At 46.7% G+C, this 16639-nt stretch overlaps 1 protein-coding gene across 7 annotated transcripts in view; it reads right to left on the reverse strand.

The window, feature by feature from the left end:
* chchd3a (coiled-coil-helix-coiled-coil-helix domain containing 3a) overlaps positions 1-16639 on the reverse strand; it is a 78004-nt gene that overhangs the window by 54538 nt on the left and 6827 nt on the right. For all 7 annotated transcript variants that reach the window (XM_086147314.1, XM_086147313.1, XM_086147312.1 and 4 more), the window contains 2 exons: positions 14244-14337; positions 3420-3600 (listed from right to left, as the gene is read on the reverse strand). In XM_086147314.1, the coding sequence (XP_086003440.1) occupies positions 3420-3600; positions 14244-14337 (275 nt within the window). The remainder of the gene's footprint in view (positions 1-3419; positions 3601-14243; positions 14338-16639) is intronic.

Here is a 16639-nt window from a genome sequence, read left to right on the forward strand (position 1 = left end):
GGCCATGAATGGCGGCCTGCTGCTCGCCGCGACCTGCGCCGCCACGAGCGAGCCCAATCAATACGGCGGCGAAGAAACAACAGAAGAGATGCCGCCGTTGAGGGCCATCTGCACTTACAGGTGCAATTGGATCATCAACGCATTCATGAGCTGCCTTGTCTGGATTTCTCGCCGTCGTTTTGCGCTAAATTAGGAGTCATTTTAAGTGGCGACGGTCGCGCGGGACGAACCGAGCAGTTTCAGGAGTGTCAGCAGGTTTTTCAACGATCCTTTCGAATGATTAAATTTCAGCACTTGGGAACAGTCGCGTTATCAATGCTGACTGAGACAAACAAGTGAACATGAAATTATGATTTAATCCCACGGTTTCATGCTGAGACACGAAAGAGTGCAGAAGAAAATAAAAAAAAAAAAAAATAGCGTTAACAAATGTGCAAGGAGAAGCGACTGAACAAATCAACTCTGAAAGCTCAATCAGCCATCACATTATGTGCTCAGCGCCGCAGACCTCGACCTCTCCCTGGAGCTCGTTCGCGATCAACTTATTGATTTTTTTTTCCTCCGCAATCCGAACCAATTTCATCTTCAAATTACTGACGCTCATGTGTTTTACAACAATGTAAATGTAATTTGTTGAATAACCAACACAGAGGCTTTTCATGGATGAGAGAGGCTCTCCATAAGGGCAGAAATAACCAATAAACGCGGCGATGCACATTATGCAGGTTAAATGACAAAGCAATTGGTCCGAGCGGCAGAAAAGCACAACACGGGAACCTAGATACTGTACATTCTTGGGTTTCACATTACACAAACAAACAAATAATGCGAAAAGCCCTCCTTCTACAGTAATAAATCGATCAGATTCTATAAAACACTGCAGTGTCCAGGAGGATGAGAAAAAAATGAGTAAACCGAAAACATCCTAGCTAGCAAAATATCTCGTGAGTTACGACATACTTTGTTCAGTAAAGAGTAAAAGAGGGCTGAGATGATGGGCGATGACGTCTCCTGAACCTCGTCACCGTACAACTCACATCAGGCTCAAGTGCGTGCTGTAGAATATGTGCCTCGTGCAAACCTTAAGAAGAACCCGCCCGGTTTGTACCGGCCTCAGCAAAACTCATCTGAATCATTAGCCGAGTATCGATGCTCAGGCGGCTTCTGTCTGCAGGCCGTGCATGAACCTCCCACCCTCCACCGCAAGCGACTCATCATTTGGTGTGATTTGTAGCTCGTTCCATCAGGAGAACCTTTTAAATTGCACCGGGTTGTGTGTGACTGCGTTAGCTAGACATAGCTCCGGACCGAAGTAGAAAAATGAGCAGTGTGTTATTTACATCCCCGAAGTAACATCTCTCAAACGTCTAGTGGAGATGAAAACTGCACGGGAGTGCAAAGAGACACTAATGGCTATTAGCAGAGAAACTAATAGAAGGCAACCAGGAATGGCAGCGGGAGGCGCGGCGGGTCGATGTCAGGGAATATGCGGGGCCATCAGTGAGCCGCAGACTTGTTTTCATTTGGGAACGTGTCATTACTCTCGCCGTACTCTCAAATGACCTCCGCTCATGTGACGGAAACCGAAGCGAAGCACAGGCTGCGTTACGTTTTTATGCGCGGCGCGGAAAAACACGGGTCCTGCAGAACTTCTGATCAGCAGATTCCAAGGCGGCTGATGGCCCTGGGTTAGCCTTGGGGCTAAAAACCAAAACTTTCATGGAACGGAGGAACAACATTTCTCGGAGGTACTGGCTGCGCAACGAAATGCGCAACCTACCACTCAGGAATCCATATTTTACAGAAAGCAGACGTTAAACCCCCATCCCCGTTCCCTCCTTCTCCCCTCATTTGTCCCGTCTTCCTTGCAATGAAAAATGTAAATTAAATGACGGGAAGCCTTCGTCAGAAATGGCTTGATTCATGTTGAAGGGACGAGCACATCATGCGTCTTCTTCCGTCACCATCTTTCTCTCTCTCTGCACCTCTTTTCTTTCGATGCGGTCGCCGTTCCGTATGAGGGCTCCCTCGTGCACTTGTCCTGCGGCATGAAATCGCGTCAACACTCCGTCGCGTTTCTCTTTCTCTCTCCCTTTCAACAAAATGATTCATTTTTCTATTACGCCGATGAGTGTGTGAAATGAGCTATATAATCAATAGCGTAGGTTTGTAAACACCAGTCTCACTCCAGGGAAAAAGGTCTGCTTTTTTTTTGTTGTTTTTTTTTCCCTCCTCAAAACAATAAATGCTCGTCTGTGTGTGCATGCGTGTCAAAGAATTCTCATCTGAAAAATGTTTACGACGGCAATTTAGGGGAAATGACGGCATTCGGCTTTCCATCACGGAGCAGAGTGGAGAGACATACGGTGCTTACGCAACGGGATAAGATATGAAACCGCATACAGCAAAAACCACAGCTTTCAGAAACACGTGTGGTCACTTCCGGGTGGAAAAAGTCAAAAGGTATCGATGAGTTACTCCTCGCACACTCAAATGCCCTGACATTTGTCACAACCTGTTCTCCCGTTCTCCGAGCCAGACCTGCCACACACAAGGCATCACTTCACTGAACACACCAATCACACCAAAACACCACACACACACTTACAACAACACCTGTACCTGATCGTCACATTCTAAAAGATGGAGGCGTTCTATCATCTCATTTCACCACACACTGTCACTATCTGCTGCTCATGGCGCGTGCGCACACACACACACACACACACACACGCACACACGCACACACACCTATCCACTGCACGTACTCCACACATTGACGTTACTTACTGTTTATACAGACATGTTACATACTGTATATGTACAGAATACATACTTTGATCCACTTACCTGCTTTAGATACTATAAATATTGTATAAATACACACAGTACCTACTGTGACATATAATAAAAGACATACTTTATATACACGCTGTTCATACTGTGATACACACCCATGCTGTAAATAATATACATATTGTATTTCTACCGTCACCTTACCCACATTTAATCTATCACTCTGAGCTCTCCAACAATTTTCTATATTATTGCACCCCACTGCACCTTGTATGATTGTATTGTGTGAAACGCCGTTGTCGCCGTTCTCGTCAGCTGAAGGTGTGACAGACAACCGGAGTAAAATTCTTGCATGTGCGGTCAGACTTGGCCGGTAAAGCTGATGGTAGCTCTGCTTTGGTTTGTCATAGACGCAGCCCATGGATTGTTTTATAGACTTTCTGCGTTATCGTCTCATGCTGTAAGTGTGAAGGGATGTTCTTAACGGCCCTCGGTGATCTGCACACGCAGTGCAATACTCATGAAAGAGTAATGCAGATTTATGGGAAGAACTGTGAGAGACGAATTGTCTGCCTGGACAAAAGAACCGGGAATATATGAGTGGCGCAGGGCCAGAGACTCACAAGAATCTGAGCGCGGAGCTTCTCGTCTTCGGTGGCGATCCTCTCCCTGATGACCGCCTGCTGGAGGCTTTCCTGGGCTGCGGCCCGCTCCGCCGACAGGATCTTGGAAACTTCTTCCTGGACATGACGCTTGGTCTCGGCCTCAGACTGCACGGACACCCGGGCCTTCTCCGAGTCGAACCTGCGGGAAACGGACGCTGATGGTTGATATGCGCTAATGTTCTTTGTGAGAAGGAAACCACTGGTAATGTTGTGGTTCATAAGGCGGAACTATGGACCGTATATGATCATCTTCTTCTGAAAGCCCTCTGAAATGCAGCTCCAGCCGGTGAGTGTTTCCCTAAAAGTCAAACTTTTGCAAACTCTACAAACACAACTCGGTGTTGTGTATGGCGACAGTCCGTGTGTGACATTGCTCGTGGGACGTGGTCCGGATGCCTCTCATTTTACACTTGGCAAATACTAAAAGCGGCATCGATTAGTAAGCCTATGTATTATCACAGAACGGGGACGGCGCGGCGGCGGCCTCATCCAATGCTACGGCTGCAAAAACCCCAGGTGAAATGATTTCTGCTTTACTTGTGTTTGGATCTAAACAGTCGCTTCCTGTTTGCCGCATGCTGACGAGATGCCTGGTCGCTGATGTTATCCGGTGCCACAATATTAGAGAATACATTAAGATGACAATATCCTACAGAAAATAAACAACATTTGGGGGGAGATTTTTGAGTGCTTTAATAATCCCGCACAGGTTGATAATCCTCTGCATGGAGCCCATCGTGCACTGGGCAGGCACTTAGCGGTGCTCGGGGGGGCGCGAGGGGTTCAGCATCTTGCTTAACAACACTTTGAAAGGCTAGGAGCAGCTCGGGAATCACGCCACAAACTTTCAGCTCCGAGAAATTCGCTCGAAAAACTGAGCCATGCCCCGCTGCAAAATTAACATCATGGAGAATCACGGTCAATCACGGTCAAACAGGATGTAATGGCGGTTTATTCATAAATAACCGGTCAATTGCGATTGACGTCCCCTAAAAACACCCAATTTTTTTGCCCTGCTCGCGAAGCTTCAGGCTGAATGCACTGAGAAATGCAGGCCTGAGAGATACTGGTGCGCTTTGCTCGGAGACGTGGTCTTTGTGAGTTCTGACACCGTCATTGTGTCAGTGCGTCTACATTCTACACAAACATTCGCAGCTCTGCAGGGACAAACGCTTTGCATTGCTCAACTATTGCTGCAAGTCCCGAAAGAATGAATAAGGTCACAAACACAATTACCAGGCAAATGCGGCACAGATATAAGCTAACATACTCCAGTATTGATTTTGAGCCTCCACCGTCAGATTGATCCATAAGCATCCCATCGCTGCAGCACAGCTTGGGAAGAGGAGGAGGAGGAGGAGGAGGAGGCTGCGCCGAGAAGAATGTTGGCAAGCTGACACTCCAAAAAGTTCCAGCTGCCGAGGAAGTCGCAGCTCAATTTGGGATTCGTGGAAACTTCATATTAAATGTCATTGTTTTTTAATGATTGATCTTGAAATGTCATTTGAACCGGATAATGAATATGAAAAAAGAAAAAGCATCGTGACTCCCCCGAAACAACAAATTGCGATAAGGACAGCGGCGGTGAGCTCTCTGCACACACAAGATCACCATTTGAACCCTGTCACTAGGTTCGCATAGTTACCTAGCAACACACTCCCTGTGCAGCGAGTGCTGCTGATTAGAGAATCGGAGGAACGTCCCTGAAACCATGAAAGTCTTCCTCTCCTAGAAATCATAACAACGGTTTTGGTAAGGTAAAATAAAAATAAAATCAGCAGCACGCGTGCCAGAATCAATTAGAAGAGTGGATGGAGACGAGAAGGGCTGGAATGAAACAAGGACAGACAAAATCAAAGGTGGCATCCATGATGGAAAGGAAGAGATATTTTCCACGCATTAGTAACCGAAGTCAGCCGGAGCAGGAGATTCTAATAAATCTGCGATAATTATGTCCATCTCGGATAGCACACGAAAACAAATCTGCAAATCTAAGAGGAGCGCAGGTTCAGCTCAGCCCATTGAACCACCAGGAGTAGAATGCATGTAACCGCAAGTAAATGCACGGTATGGTGGACCCGAGGGTTCCCCTCCCAAAATCGGAGTTTCTCAAGTGCCCTTGAGCAAGGCAGCCAACCAGCCGGCCTCTCCAGACTGCGAGTGTGCTAAAGGGACTAGCGGTTAGCTCGTACCCAGCGACTAGCGTATCCTCTCGCTCCATCAACCAGTGGCGATTTCATCTCTCAATACGTCTTACAAATCTAATTTTCGGTTCTACTTAACTGCGGAAACCGTCTGGCGGACCGGTTAGACTGATCACCGCGGCTACGCGACAGCATTCCCCTTGGCGAGGATGATAAGCAGGTATATTAAGAAAAAAAGGATTGTGTGTGTGTGTGTGTGTGTGTGTGATGTCTTCAAAGCTGCCACTTGCCCCGCGACATGACTGAATGTCAGGGGAAGACCAGACAGGCAGACGGAGGAAAAACAGAAGAAGGAGAGAGGGGAAGGATAGAGCGGACAGTGGCAACACGGTATTTTCGGCCTCGGAGCGGGAAGGGAGTGACGTGGAGAGTCGGAGGAAGAGATGGAGGGAGACGGAGAGAGACCAGCCATGTCCAGTCTCACAGTCCACTGGGCAGCATACGTCAGCACACTCCATCCATCATCGAGCCCCGACTCAAACACACACCCACACACACGGGCGTGCGCATATCCACGCCGGCTCACACACACACAAGAGCGTGCACTCACATATATACACACACATACACACAACAAGACTCCTAATGGCCTTTTACATTCACCATTTCCCACAATACACACTTTCTTGCCTGCAGTACAATTGCTCCTAAGCTACATTTATTCCAGGGGGTTTATACTTGATGCTGTTGCTGCTATGCCAAAGAAAGAGGAAGGTATATTAGATTCCTCAAAAAGGGATTCTGCTTTTACTGCACGGCCCTGAGTGTAAAACTCAGCCGTCTGTCTTTAGCGAGTCGGTGCCCGATGGAAATTTTGAGCCGTGAAGTGTTCAAAACAAGCAGAAATATCAAGGAAAACAAATATCCTCCCGCTCACCAAGTTTTCTGCTCCAAAACAAAGCGGCATGACGGTGCCGGATAGAGAATTGAACCCGGCAAATTCTAATTAACAGGCGAGCCTTCCCACCCCAGCAAGGTCTCGCTAATCGTTAAAAAGTCAAATAGATTCTTCTGGATAATATATAGAGCAAACTTAATCTTGAGAAATGGCGAGATGACCAAAAGAGACAAGCGAGTGGGCGTAGGAGGAGGAAAGAAAAGAGAATATCTAGCAAAAAAAAAAAAAGCGTCTTTCAACTTATTTGCTCAAAAGTGCTAGCCCAGCAGAGGCTGCCATCACGGGCTGGACGCTATCTGTCTGCTTCACCTCTATTGCTTTCCAGTCATTATTGCCCTGTCTCTGGGATATTGGACACATTTTTCATTTTACAGCAGAAGATTGACACGGGGCAGGGGAGGGAGGCGGCGAGCGTCGGGGGGAGAAGGGCTCAAAAACTACATCTGTGTAAGAAACGGGGATAATGGCAGCGGGATTGGTGGGTTGACTAATCAGCAGTCCAAACATCGGCATGTTCCGATCATCTGTATCAGTCAGTGCCTGCGCAGTGACCGGCGGTCAATATTTTCTTTTCTCCCCCGTGCATTTACTTCACTCTCAAATTGTCAATTTGTAAAGTAAGATCCCTAAACTCCTTCGCTGAATTTTGTTTTCCAGTGTTGGCTGGTATGCCGTTGCAACCTTTGTATCTATTTCATCCTATTTTGCCATTTTTATTTTTCTTCCTGCATTTATGTGCTTGTTTGTGGGATTCTTCCCCTGTGCTTTCTTATTGTTGTATTTCATAGCGGTAATAAATATCTTGAAAGCGTTTGCGACCTATGACCCTCTCCGTGCGTACCTTTGCTTATATTTCTGCTATTTCATTTCTGTCTGCGCTTACGAGGGCCTGTATTTTTGAAACTTTGGAAAATAAACTGCTCTCTACCAAAAATGTGTTATATTTCATTCAAAAAGATGGACCGAAACTGAAGGTTTTTCGACTCGGAATTCTGCCACAGAGCATTTCTGCATCTGTCGCAGCAAAAAACGTATGATCGCTGACAATGATGGGGTCAGTAATGAGAGAAAGAGGATGATATTGGCCCATTAACCAGAGTTTTGATGGCCTCGTGCCGCTACGACACATAATATCACTTGTAAATAACGAAATATTGGATGTAGTCAGGTGAGGAAGCATTCTGAATTGAAAGGGGGTTACACAGACATGAAGGAATAAGGTGCTATTTGGTTTGTATAAAAAGGTATATTGGGAGAAAAGCCTCAGGTGCTTGGTAGTGCACCGCTGGAAATACATCCCAATTATCATCTGCAGGCCGTCCAACGACAACAAGCGTTTCCGTCCACGCAACAAAGTTTCTCCGGTCGAGGCTGACCGCTGTCGAAAATAAAAGACCGATACGCCGCCGTGCATTTCAATCATTTTTGCAAAAGCACCCATGTTGATTGGAAGGACATCTTTTTCACCGCAGAAATTATTTTGGATGAGTTATTCAGAATGTGTCCTGGGGGTAAATTAAAAGGATGAGAAAAAAAAAGCCCAGACTACAGCCAGAGATGGGATTTGACCCAAGAGAACAACTGGTTCCTCAAAGAAAAACAGAGCACTGCTGAAAATTACCGCGGATGCTGTTTCCTATTGTTGAAAACCTAAAACAGGAGGTAGTCTTTTAGATTTACAGCGTTTCAGAATCCAAGCGCAACCAGGGACTAGTATTTCAACTCTTATTGTCGAGATACAGATGAAACCTAGGGAGAAAACATCTGAAGACAAGAGCTGCTGAGCAGGCAATGAGTTGATGGATGAGTGGGCTTACCCCTGAGGAGGCATGCTTTCGTCAGGAAGATAGGTGATCGCCTTCTAATGATCTGCTCCCTCTTGTTGCCATTGGCAAGCCAGACATGCATGAAGCCGGGCGGATTTGACACGGTTTCGTGCTTGATACGGCCCGGGGCAACGGTGATGAGGTACAACGAGCTGGGGGCAAGATAATGGTTTGTGGAGGCCTCTGCTAGCTTCTGGGACGTCGGACGCGGCCGGCGCTCCGGCGCGGTGCCACGGTTCAACATCTGAGAAGTATCTGGGATCGCGGGTCCGCCAATGCGGTGCCTGTCATTGACGATTGTCCAAAGCAAAATGTCCGACTCCGATCCCTCATGCTAAACCCAGGCAAGGACAAATATTTCCCCCCGTTTGCCCGCCAGCAGCCGGGTAAAGGCGATGTGTGCTTGGGTGAAAACACGCCGGATCTGCTACGCTTCCAAGATTGGACCACACATTCTCTGACAGCTTCAGGAGAGCAAAAGGCAGTGGATTTGAGAGGGAATGACGGCAAATATAAAACCTCCGTCAGCTCTTTATCCTTTACTGTTTACAGTTACCTACCTGCCATCGCTGAGATATATTTCAATACACTCTAGGAGGTAGGATGGAGTCTTGCACAAGTGCAGGCCTCGAACGAAGTGCCTCAAAACAAAGGCATTTAAAGGCCCTCTGCATTATTGATGTGAGGAATAATGTCGTTGAATGCCGGCTATGAATATTTTATTGAGCTATGCACTCCCCTTGACACAGTTGTGCTCACATATAAACTTGCGCGCACACACACACACCATCTGTGTATTCAATGACATGCTTCCAAAATGTTCAAATTGAGTCTACAGCGAGCAGGAGGAACGATGACTACCAGAAGACAACTGCCGCACACAACTGTCTGGCCATGCCTGAGGCGCGGGGTCAGAATTGTCTATTGCTGTCATCTAGGATACTGACGCTCCATTTTTAGCGCACGTATCCCACATCCATCGACTCCACACAGTGCACCGCGGCAAACTGTTGCTGCCGTCCTATCCTCTTGAAAGGTAGCTGCACATCTTGCACGGTTTCAAGTGTTACAACAATAGCGGCCGCCGGCGTTGGACTTCCGTCAAGTGTTGGGCGAGCTTTGTATTGGACCAGCTTTGCGAAATACAAATCGCTATCCTCTTTATGTAGATTGATCAAAAAGAGAAAAAGGAAAAAATAGATGCTATAGAGACAGACGACGAGCAGGAAATGCCAGGCTAAAAACCAATGTCATGGATAAATGGCGTGCACATAGAGTGAGTTCCGACATCGAAAATATGATCTTTTTATCACAGCGGCGGTCAAAGCAAACTCCCGTCTATAAAACATTACACTTGGTCGTCTCCGTGTCTCCCAGTCATACTGTGCACTAAGTGCACCCTGTTTTACCTACACAATCTGTCTGCTAATGGCTGGAATGCTGTCTTAACACTTCTCGGAGCGCTGGCACCTCACAAACTCCGGGCAGCGACGACGGGCCGTATCTAGAAGCTGATTTCCTTTGGAAATCGGGATTGTCGCCGAGAACAGCGACTCATCCGCCCGCCATTAAGAAAGAATTATCTCCATTTAAGTCTGCGCCGTACATCAACCATCTGCTTGCCTGATCCAGCTGAGCTACATTGGGGTTGAGCCCCGCCGCGAGCTTTCTGCCCAGAGTCAGACTTATTGGACAGTACGCCAATACGTTGCTGCAGGAAATGTAATATTTTTTTTCTTTTTCGACTATGGCTAAGGGGAAACTTTTTTCATGTTCTTAGAATTGAAACTTCCTTCGAAGAGGAATTCTAAGAAAGCTAGAGGCGTTACAGTCCAGTTGCTCCCTCCTCCGGAGATGTCAAATTTTCCTGAAGCAAGATAGAGACGGCTGGGGATCTCGGCCATCAGTACCTGGAAGTGATTAAAGGGTAAGGATTGGCACGTTGTTTATTCTGCTCTGTAGACGGGGGTTTCATGTATGAGAGGGTGAACATGACGGTTATTATAAGAAGCTGTACGGCAGGGGAGCTGACAAAGAAACATTCAATATTCATCCACTGCAGAAACCAGCGGCGCGGCTGCATTTGTGGGTGGCTCACTCACACACACCTTGTACGATACTCGTCTTTGTAAATGAGGCGGCCCATTAGCGGTCCAGCCAAAAATCAAGGGAATGAGAACCCGGTTAGCAGTCCAACAAGGCTGGACACACAAATTGCCGTGCTTCTGAAACATAGCCGGTGGTGGATGCGGCCATGCGGAGGATGAAAGGCCGTGCTCTCGCTCAAAGACTAACAATTTCGGTTTATATCAAAGCCCGCTCGAATAAACGACCAAAACACCGCCGTATGTTTAGAAGTACAATTTATGACCCTCGTTGGCTAAAGGCGGTCCCGTAATATCGAGCGGCGTTCCAATTGCGTTGTGTTTCTGAAATGCAATGACGGTAAAGGCTATTCTATTCTAGAGTACCGCCTTATTGGCCATGACATGGAGGTAAGTTTACGACTAGTTCTGCTCTGTCTGAGTCCGGCGGACCAACTTCACAAAGACTGTGGCACAACCTGTGAAATCTGTGGATCCCGTGTGAAAGCCACATCTGGTTAATAGAAAGACAAGACGACATGCCAACGGCTCATACACTGACATCTGTGGATCGAGAGTCTAAAATATCAAACTAAACAGTTAGTAAAGATCAACTCAAGTCTCGTGTCCTGTGCGCCATATCTAGCATGAGAAGTTAGTGGAGGTGGAGGATAACGGGAATGGAACAGGGTGTAGGACGGTCACGGTTATCGTTGCCGATAGACGATAGGGATGTCTGGCAGAGAATGAGGAGCGGGGAGTTTCGGACAGCATGTTTAAGCAGAGGACGGAACGGCGGCAAACAAATGAGCGTCGGCGACATCCTGATGAACTCCTGGCCGAAACCCCTTACCGCATTTCTACCGCAGCCAAACATGCAAAGCCGGGCCTCTGGAGTTGATTTACAGCACGGGAGGTCAGGAAAGAACAGTTCAAGCTAATCTCATCATCACACTTCCTGATTTGAACAGGAGATCGAGTGTTTTATCACATGTTGAATTCATTTGAATTAAAATGAGTAAAAACGTATTATGCCGCACTGATCAAATTGTTTGTCTCGTCGGATTTAATATCCTCCAATAAGAAGAAAAACTTATTTCTTTTTATGCCTTTTATTTCCACGTTAGTTCACGTTAAATAAAAATGAGAGTGTTCACTTACCATATCAATTAACAGACCTCTGTTTGTTTGCTTTGGCTGGCAAGGGTTTATGCGCCATCTGGACGGGGGTTATTGTTGTATTGCATCCCCTGTTTTTCTCCTTTACTCTGGGAGGGGCTTTTAGTTTGATTTCTCATGGAAGGGGGGGGGGAGTTCAAAAGCAACCGGCATAAGTAGGATTCGGTGTCGACGTAATGCTTTTAGTTTTGTATTCCTCATGTGAGTTCTTTCCCAGCGACCTGGAGGAACCCCCTCCGTTCCCTCGTGTTCAAGCGGTCTTCCGTGACTGGCGAGGTGCTGGGCTTTGATAGGTTCTCATCCCAACACAAAAAGCTCTCTCACCTCACCGCTGTTTGGTAGCAAAGCAACCTAATTTCCTGTCTGAGTCTTTCAAGGTACCGAAAGTACTTTGCATTCACCACCTGCACGGAGATATTGCTTCTAATGTGCTCAGGTTGGACGCCGTCTTAATGAAATGGCTTTCCTTTCCGCAGCATACATGAACCAAAAAGGCGTAACCTCATGTTCTCCTCGTGTCCATCTGAATTCAAGCACGAGTCATCTGTATTTGCATGTGCTGACAAGCCGAAAGAAGATTTTTAGTGGCAAAAATCAATTGTAAATATTCATAAAACTGGATTTTTTTCTTTAAACCTTGTTTATCTACTCTTGACCTGTCTTCTAGAATGAATGAGTGTTATGCAGAGAAGAAGGTTCGATGGAGGCAGGTGATTGGCTGTGGAGAGCCCTGAAGGAAGCAGCCCAGAGGACAAGAGGAAGAATCATCACTACAGTTTGGAAAGGGTCGATCGCTTTTTGGCAATAATTTAAAAACCCACGCGTACGGTTGTTCAGTGACGTGAGGATAAAACTGTGGATTGAAACGTTATGTTTCTCCTTATGCGCTAACAATTTCCAAAGGATTGCCTTAATGTGACGGATTAAACAATTCATACACTGTAACCTGCTGTTCAGATCAATATTCAGTGAACTTTACTCACATTTTTAGTTAAAACAATTCACGATCCTCACTTCCACCGAGTAAAACTTTCATTTTACATTTTCACAGTGTTTTAGTTCTCAAACAGACAGGCGGGTATCAGTTTGTCGCTACTAATGTGTCGGTGAACTATATGTATGAATGGGAGAACGACTGGAAAAGGATTTGGGATAAAACCTCAAAATAAATGACTGTAGATTGAATATGATCCATTTTTACAAAAAAAAAAAAAAAAAAAAAAAAAAAGCTGTTAGTGAAAGTGGCTCAGGCTTTCATATAAAAAAATTAAAAAAAAAATGCAGAAAATCTGACTTGAACAAAAAGGTTTGTTTTTTTGACAATCTTCATAGAATACTGTCCTTTTTCCGTCCTACTTCTGACGTATGCAGGCGCTGGCGAGAGGATTCCAAGGCATCAGGAAGGACGTCTCAAGTTGTGTCGGCTGAAGACTCATTGGACCTGAGGTCTGATCCGGAAGCAAAACGGTGCCGGCTTGTTCACGAACGGTACATCCACGGTTAGAGACACGAAGCCGCCGAGCCTTCGCCTCCTCATCTACCCATTTACGTCATCCTTCCACAATGCATCGGCCGGGAATTTCAGAACTGGTTGTCATAATTGTTGTTGTTTCGATGAATTTTCGTAACGCGAGCAATAAAATATCAAGGCCAGTAAGTGGGAACAGTGAGGGACACGGCTCTCTCCAAACGAACCGAAACGGAGGGTTCGCAAGACATTAATTGCGAGGAGGCCGTCGTTTCGAAAGCGGTCACTCCCCACAACAGACGTCAATAAATAAGCTGCAGGAAGCAGTTACATCAAAATGATGAGCTACGCCGGAGAGAAAAGGAGAAATAATTCCTCAAAACCACTCTGCAATTTCTCTTTTCTTGAGAGAGCTTGGAGAAGTTGGCTAATCGATAGGCTAACCATAGCTTCTCTTGAATGCAGCCCCCACCCTTTATATTAATGTCCCGAAAGTGAAGAAGTATGCATTTAGCATCTAATCACAGTTGTCCATTCAGCGGGACCCGCTGGACTCTGTCCAGGTCCATTAAAGGCCGGGGGCAAACGATTATCAGACATTATGGCACGGGCACCTGCTTCTTTATGGCCGAAAGATGAGGAAGAGGAGAGCGGGCTATGCGGCTCGCGTGAAAAGTGCGTTTCTTCATAAGGCGGGGCTAATGGATCACCCACTCAACAACCAGGAAATTACCTCAGGACGGCGCCCTCCTTTCCGTAGACGTGATTAATTGATCCGGAGAGAAAGAGGAAGGAAGCATCGGAGAAAGATGGAGGGAAAAGTGCTGATGTGTTTCAGAAGATTGGGAGCGCAGTGGGAATCAAAAAGACTGATGCTGACCTTTATGACTATTAATGAATGTGGAAAATGGCCACACCTGAAAATGTCTTTGGCTTCTAATGAAATCCTGTGGCAAGAGTTGGCATTAGCATGTAGCTAGAAAGGAGTTTGTCGCCGTCGGAGGGAGGCGGCGCAGAGGAAGAAAGACGGTCGGAGTGCCGTCTTTGAAAAACAAAGGCCGCCGTACCGTCTCCGCTACATTAGCGCGTGTGTTTTTACGGGTTTTGGGTGCACAAATCTGACCAGGCTTGTAGATCCTGCTCGGCCCTGGCCCTCTCCAGCTCCAGCTCTTTGTGCAGCTCGTCTGTGATCTTTTTCCTCAGGGCCTCTTCATCAACTGGATACAAAGACAGAAGAAAAGCAGAAGGACGCTGTCAGAGAAAGGGGGGTTTTAAGGCTGATAACCGATGTTTGCTGACAGTTACAGCAGGGATGCTCAATTGAAAGATAGTGGCTACAACAATGAAAAGCCAGGCATGTCTTTTGAAAACACTTTAGACCAGAGGTTTTTATTTTATTTCAACTGTGAGCCTGCCCTCTCCAAGGACTCTCTAAGAAAGACAACAAAAGTGAGTCAAAACTAGGAATTTGACGAGTTGGGTTTACGTGGTTGGGCCGAATACACACGGGCTTCCGGTCATGTCATACACAGATACACTACCGCCCCGGCAGGCATTGCAGAAGTGCACCTTTAGACTTCATCTATGTCCTTTTCAACCCCCAGGTGTCTGATTGAAGAGAGGTGCAGTCTAAGGCTACAACTACAGGAAATAATCTTTTATGTTCTTGGGAATTGTGGGACTCTCTCCATCTGAAAGTCCCCTGATGGAATAAAAGGGAGTCCTTACTGGGGTCCGGAAAGTCACTATAGCCAGAGACAAATGTAAACACCGGGTGGCAGAAGTGCAGAGGGTGCACGCTAATCTGATTGGTCGGTAGCGTCACACGGGGGCGCTGCGCCGGCTCCGAGCAGACTGAACTGAAACGATGCGATCTGGTTCCCAAAAGCCAAAGTTGCATCGAACACAGATTCAATCTTCACTAAATATCAATCGCTGCAAGTAGACAGCTAAATGTGAGCAGGGGAGCATTTTATCCAGCTTTAGTTGGCAAATCTTGTCGTTTCACCACCCATCCCAGAGGCGTCTTCAGTTCTAAGGAGCTTCTGGGATGAATGGCGAGCGTCAGACGCACATAGCGGTACAACATTTGCAAAGGCAAAGTGGTCACCTACATGCCGCAGTGTGTTATTTACACTAATCAACACAAATTCAGGTTGAGTGAAAGCAAGGTGAGACAGAAACCGTGGCTCTCTGTGGGTGGTGTGTGTGTGTGTGTGTGTGTGTGTGTGTGTGTGTGTGTGTGTGTGTGTGTGTGTGTGTGTGTGTGTGTGTGTGTGTGTGTGTGCCCGCGCTGCCAAGGACACGAATGAGCAAGGGAATACAAACACAGTACATATTTAGCACATAAGATATATCTTCACCACACGCACACAAATCCCAGTGGCGCAGCACCTTATCGGACTGTATTCATGTCAGGGACATCATACGTGTGTGACTCCATGTCCTCACCGGTCTATCTTGGCAGGTAATTAGGCATGAAAGTAAGGATGCCAGTCGGCGACCGGGCCAAGACGTGCTCTGCAGACAGAAGTGCCATGCGGTGTTTTGCGGCAGTGCAATTCCTGCAGGGTGGGAGGTATCTGTGTGTCAAGATTACTTTCTCTCTGCATTAGCTAGATGGGATAATCCGCATTGTCAGAGCCTATTATTACCTCGTAAAATGTGGTAACAGCGGGTCAGTTAAAGGGTAAACACACGCAGGCAAAAAGCGATTTCCATCGTGATTAGATTTACACAGATATCAACGCTGACCCCGACGTGCGAGAGAAGTCAAAAATAAAAGAGAGATAAAGACGACCTCGGCGAAAACATTCCGAAAATCGCCCGTTTTTCCATTTCAAAGGCTTAATAAAATATCTCGGGGATTCTCTCTTTCACGATCTGATTGATGAAATAAGTCCGAACATTTAACGCGACCGGTGGCGCTTCCACAGGAACTCGCGTTCCGTCTGAGTGAATTCCACCTTCCTCGGCAGATTCACAACCGGCTCCTGAGTGATTCGCGCGCTAATTCACACGGAAACCAGAGCGGCGTAGAAGTTTCTCGGGTTTCCGGCTTCCCGGGCACTCCTCTGTCTGCTACCGTTCATAAGGCGCTTTCGGATGACAGGGCTTAGAAAAAGACTTGTCGGCAGAGAAAAAGGCGATTGACAGTTGACAACGTTTGGCTGCATAGCGAACCCTTAAAGACACAGCCTGCAGTCACATGGAGTTCAGGGCGAGAGAATATCCATCATGTCTGACAGCACTCAGAGGCACAATTGATCTCACAGGAGAGAAGAATCCAATTACAACTCTATTAAGAACTTCAGCAGGGAGACAACCTGTGTGACTGCCCTCCTGCCAAACGGACGATCGTCAAGTCACATGCAATCCTACACGTCCCATAAATATGAAATGGTTAATTGATCCGTCCCAAGAGAAGCCGGCTCAGAAGTTAGACACTTTAAATGCAGTCACGGTCTCGTTGCACAAATACATCATTCTCAATCTCGTCTCTTTATGAGTTGTGCTCAA

The sequence above is a fragment of the Fistularia commersonii genome, chromosome 5 (assembly GCF_037954325.1).
Source record: "Fistularia commersonii isolate RoL2024-O1a breed Wild chromosome 5, RoL_Fcom_v1.0, whole genome shotgun sequence".
NCBI lineage: Eukaryota > Metazoa > Chordata > Actinopteri > Syngnathiformes > Fistulariidae > Fistularia > Fistularia commersonii.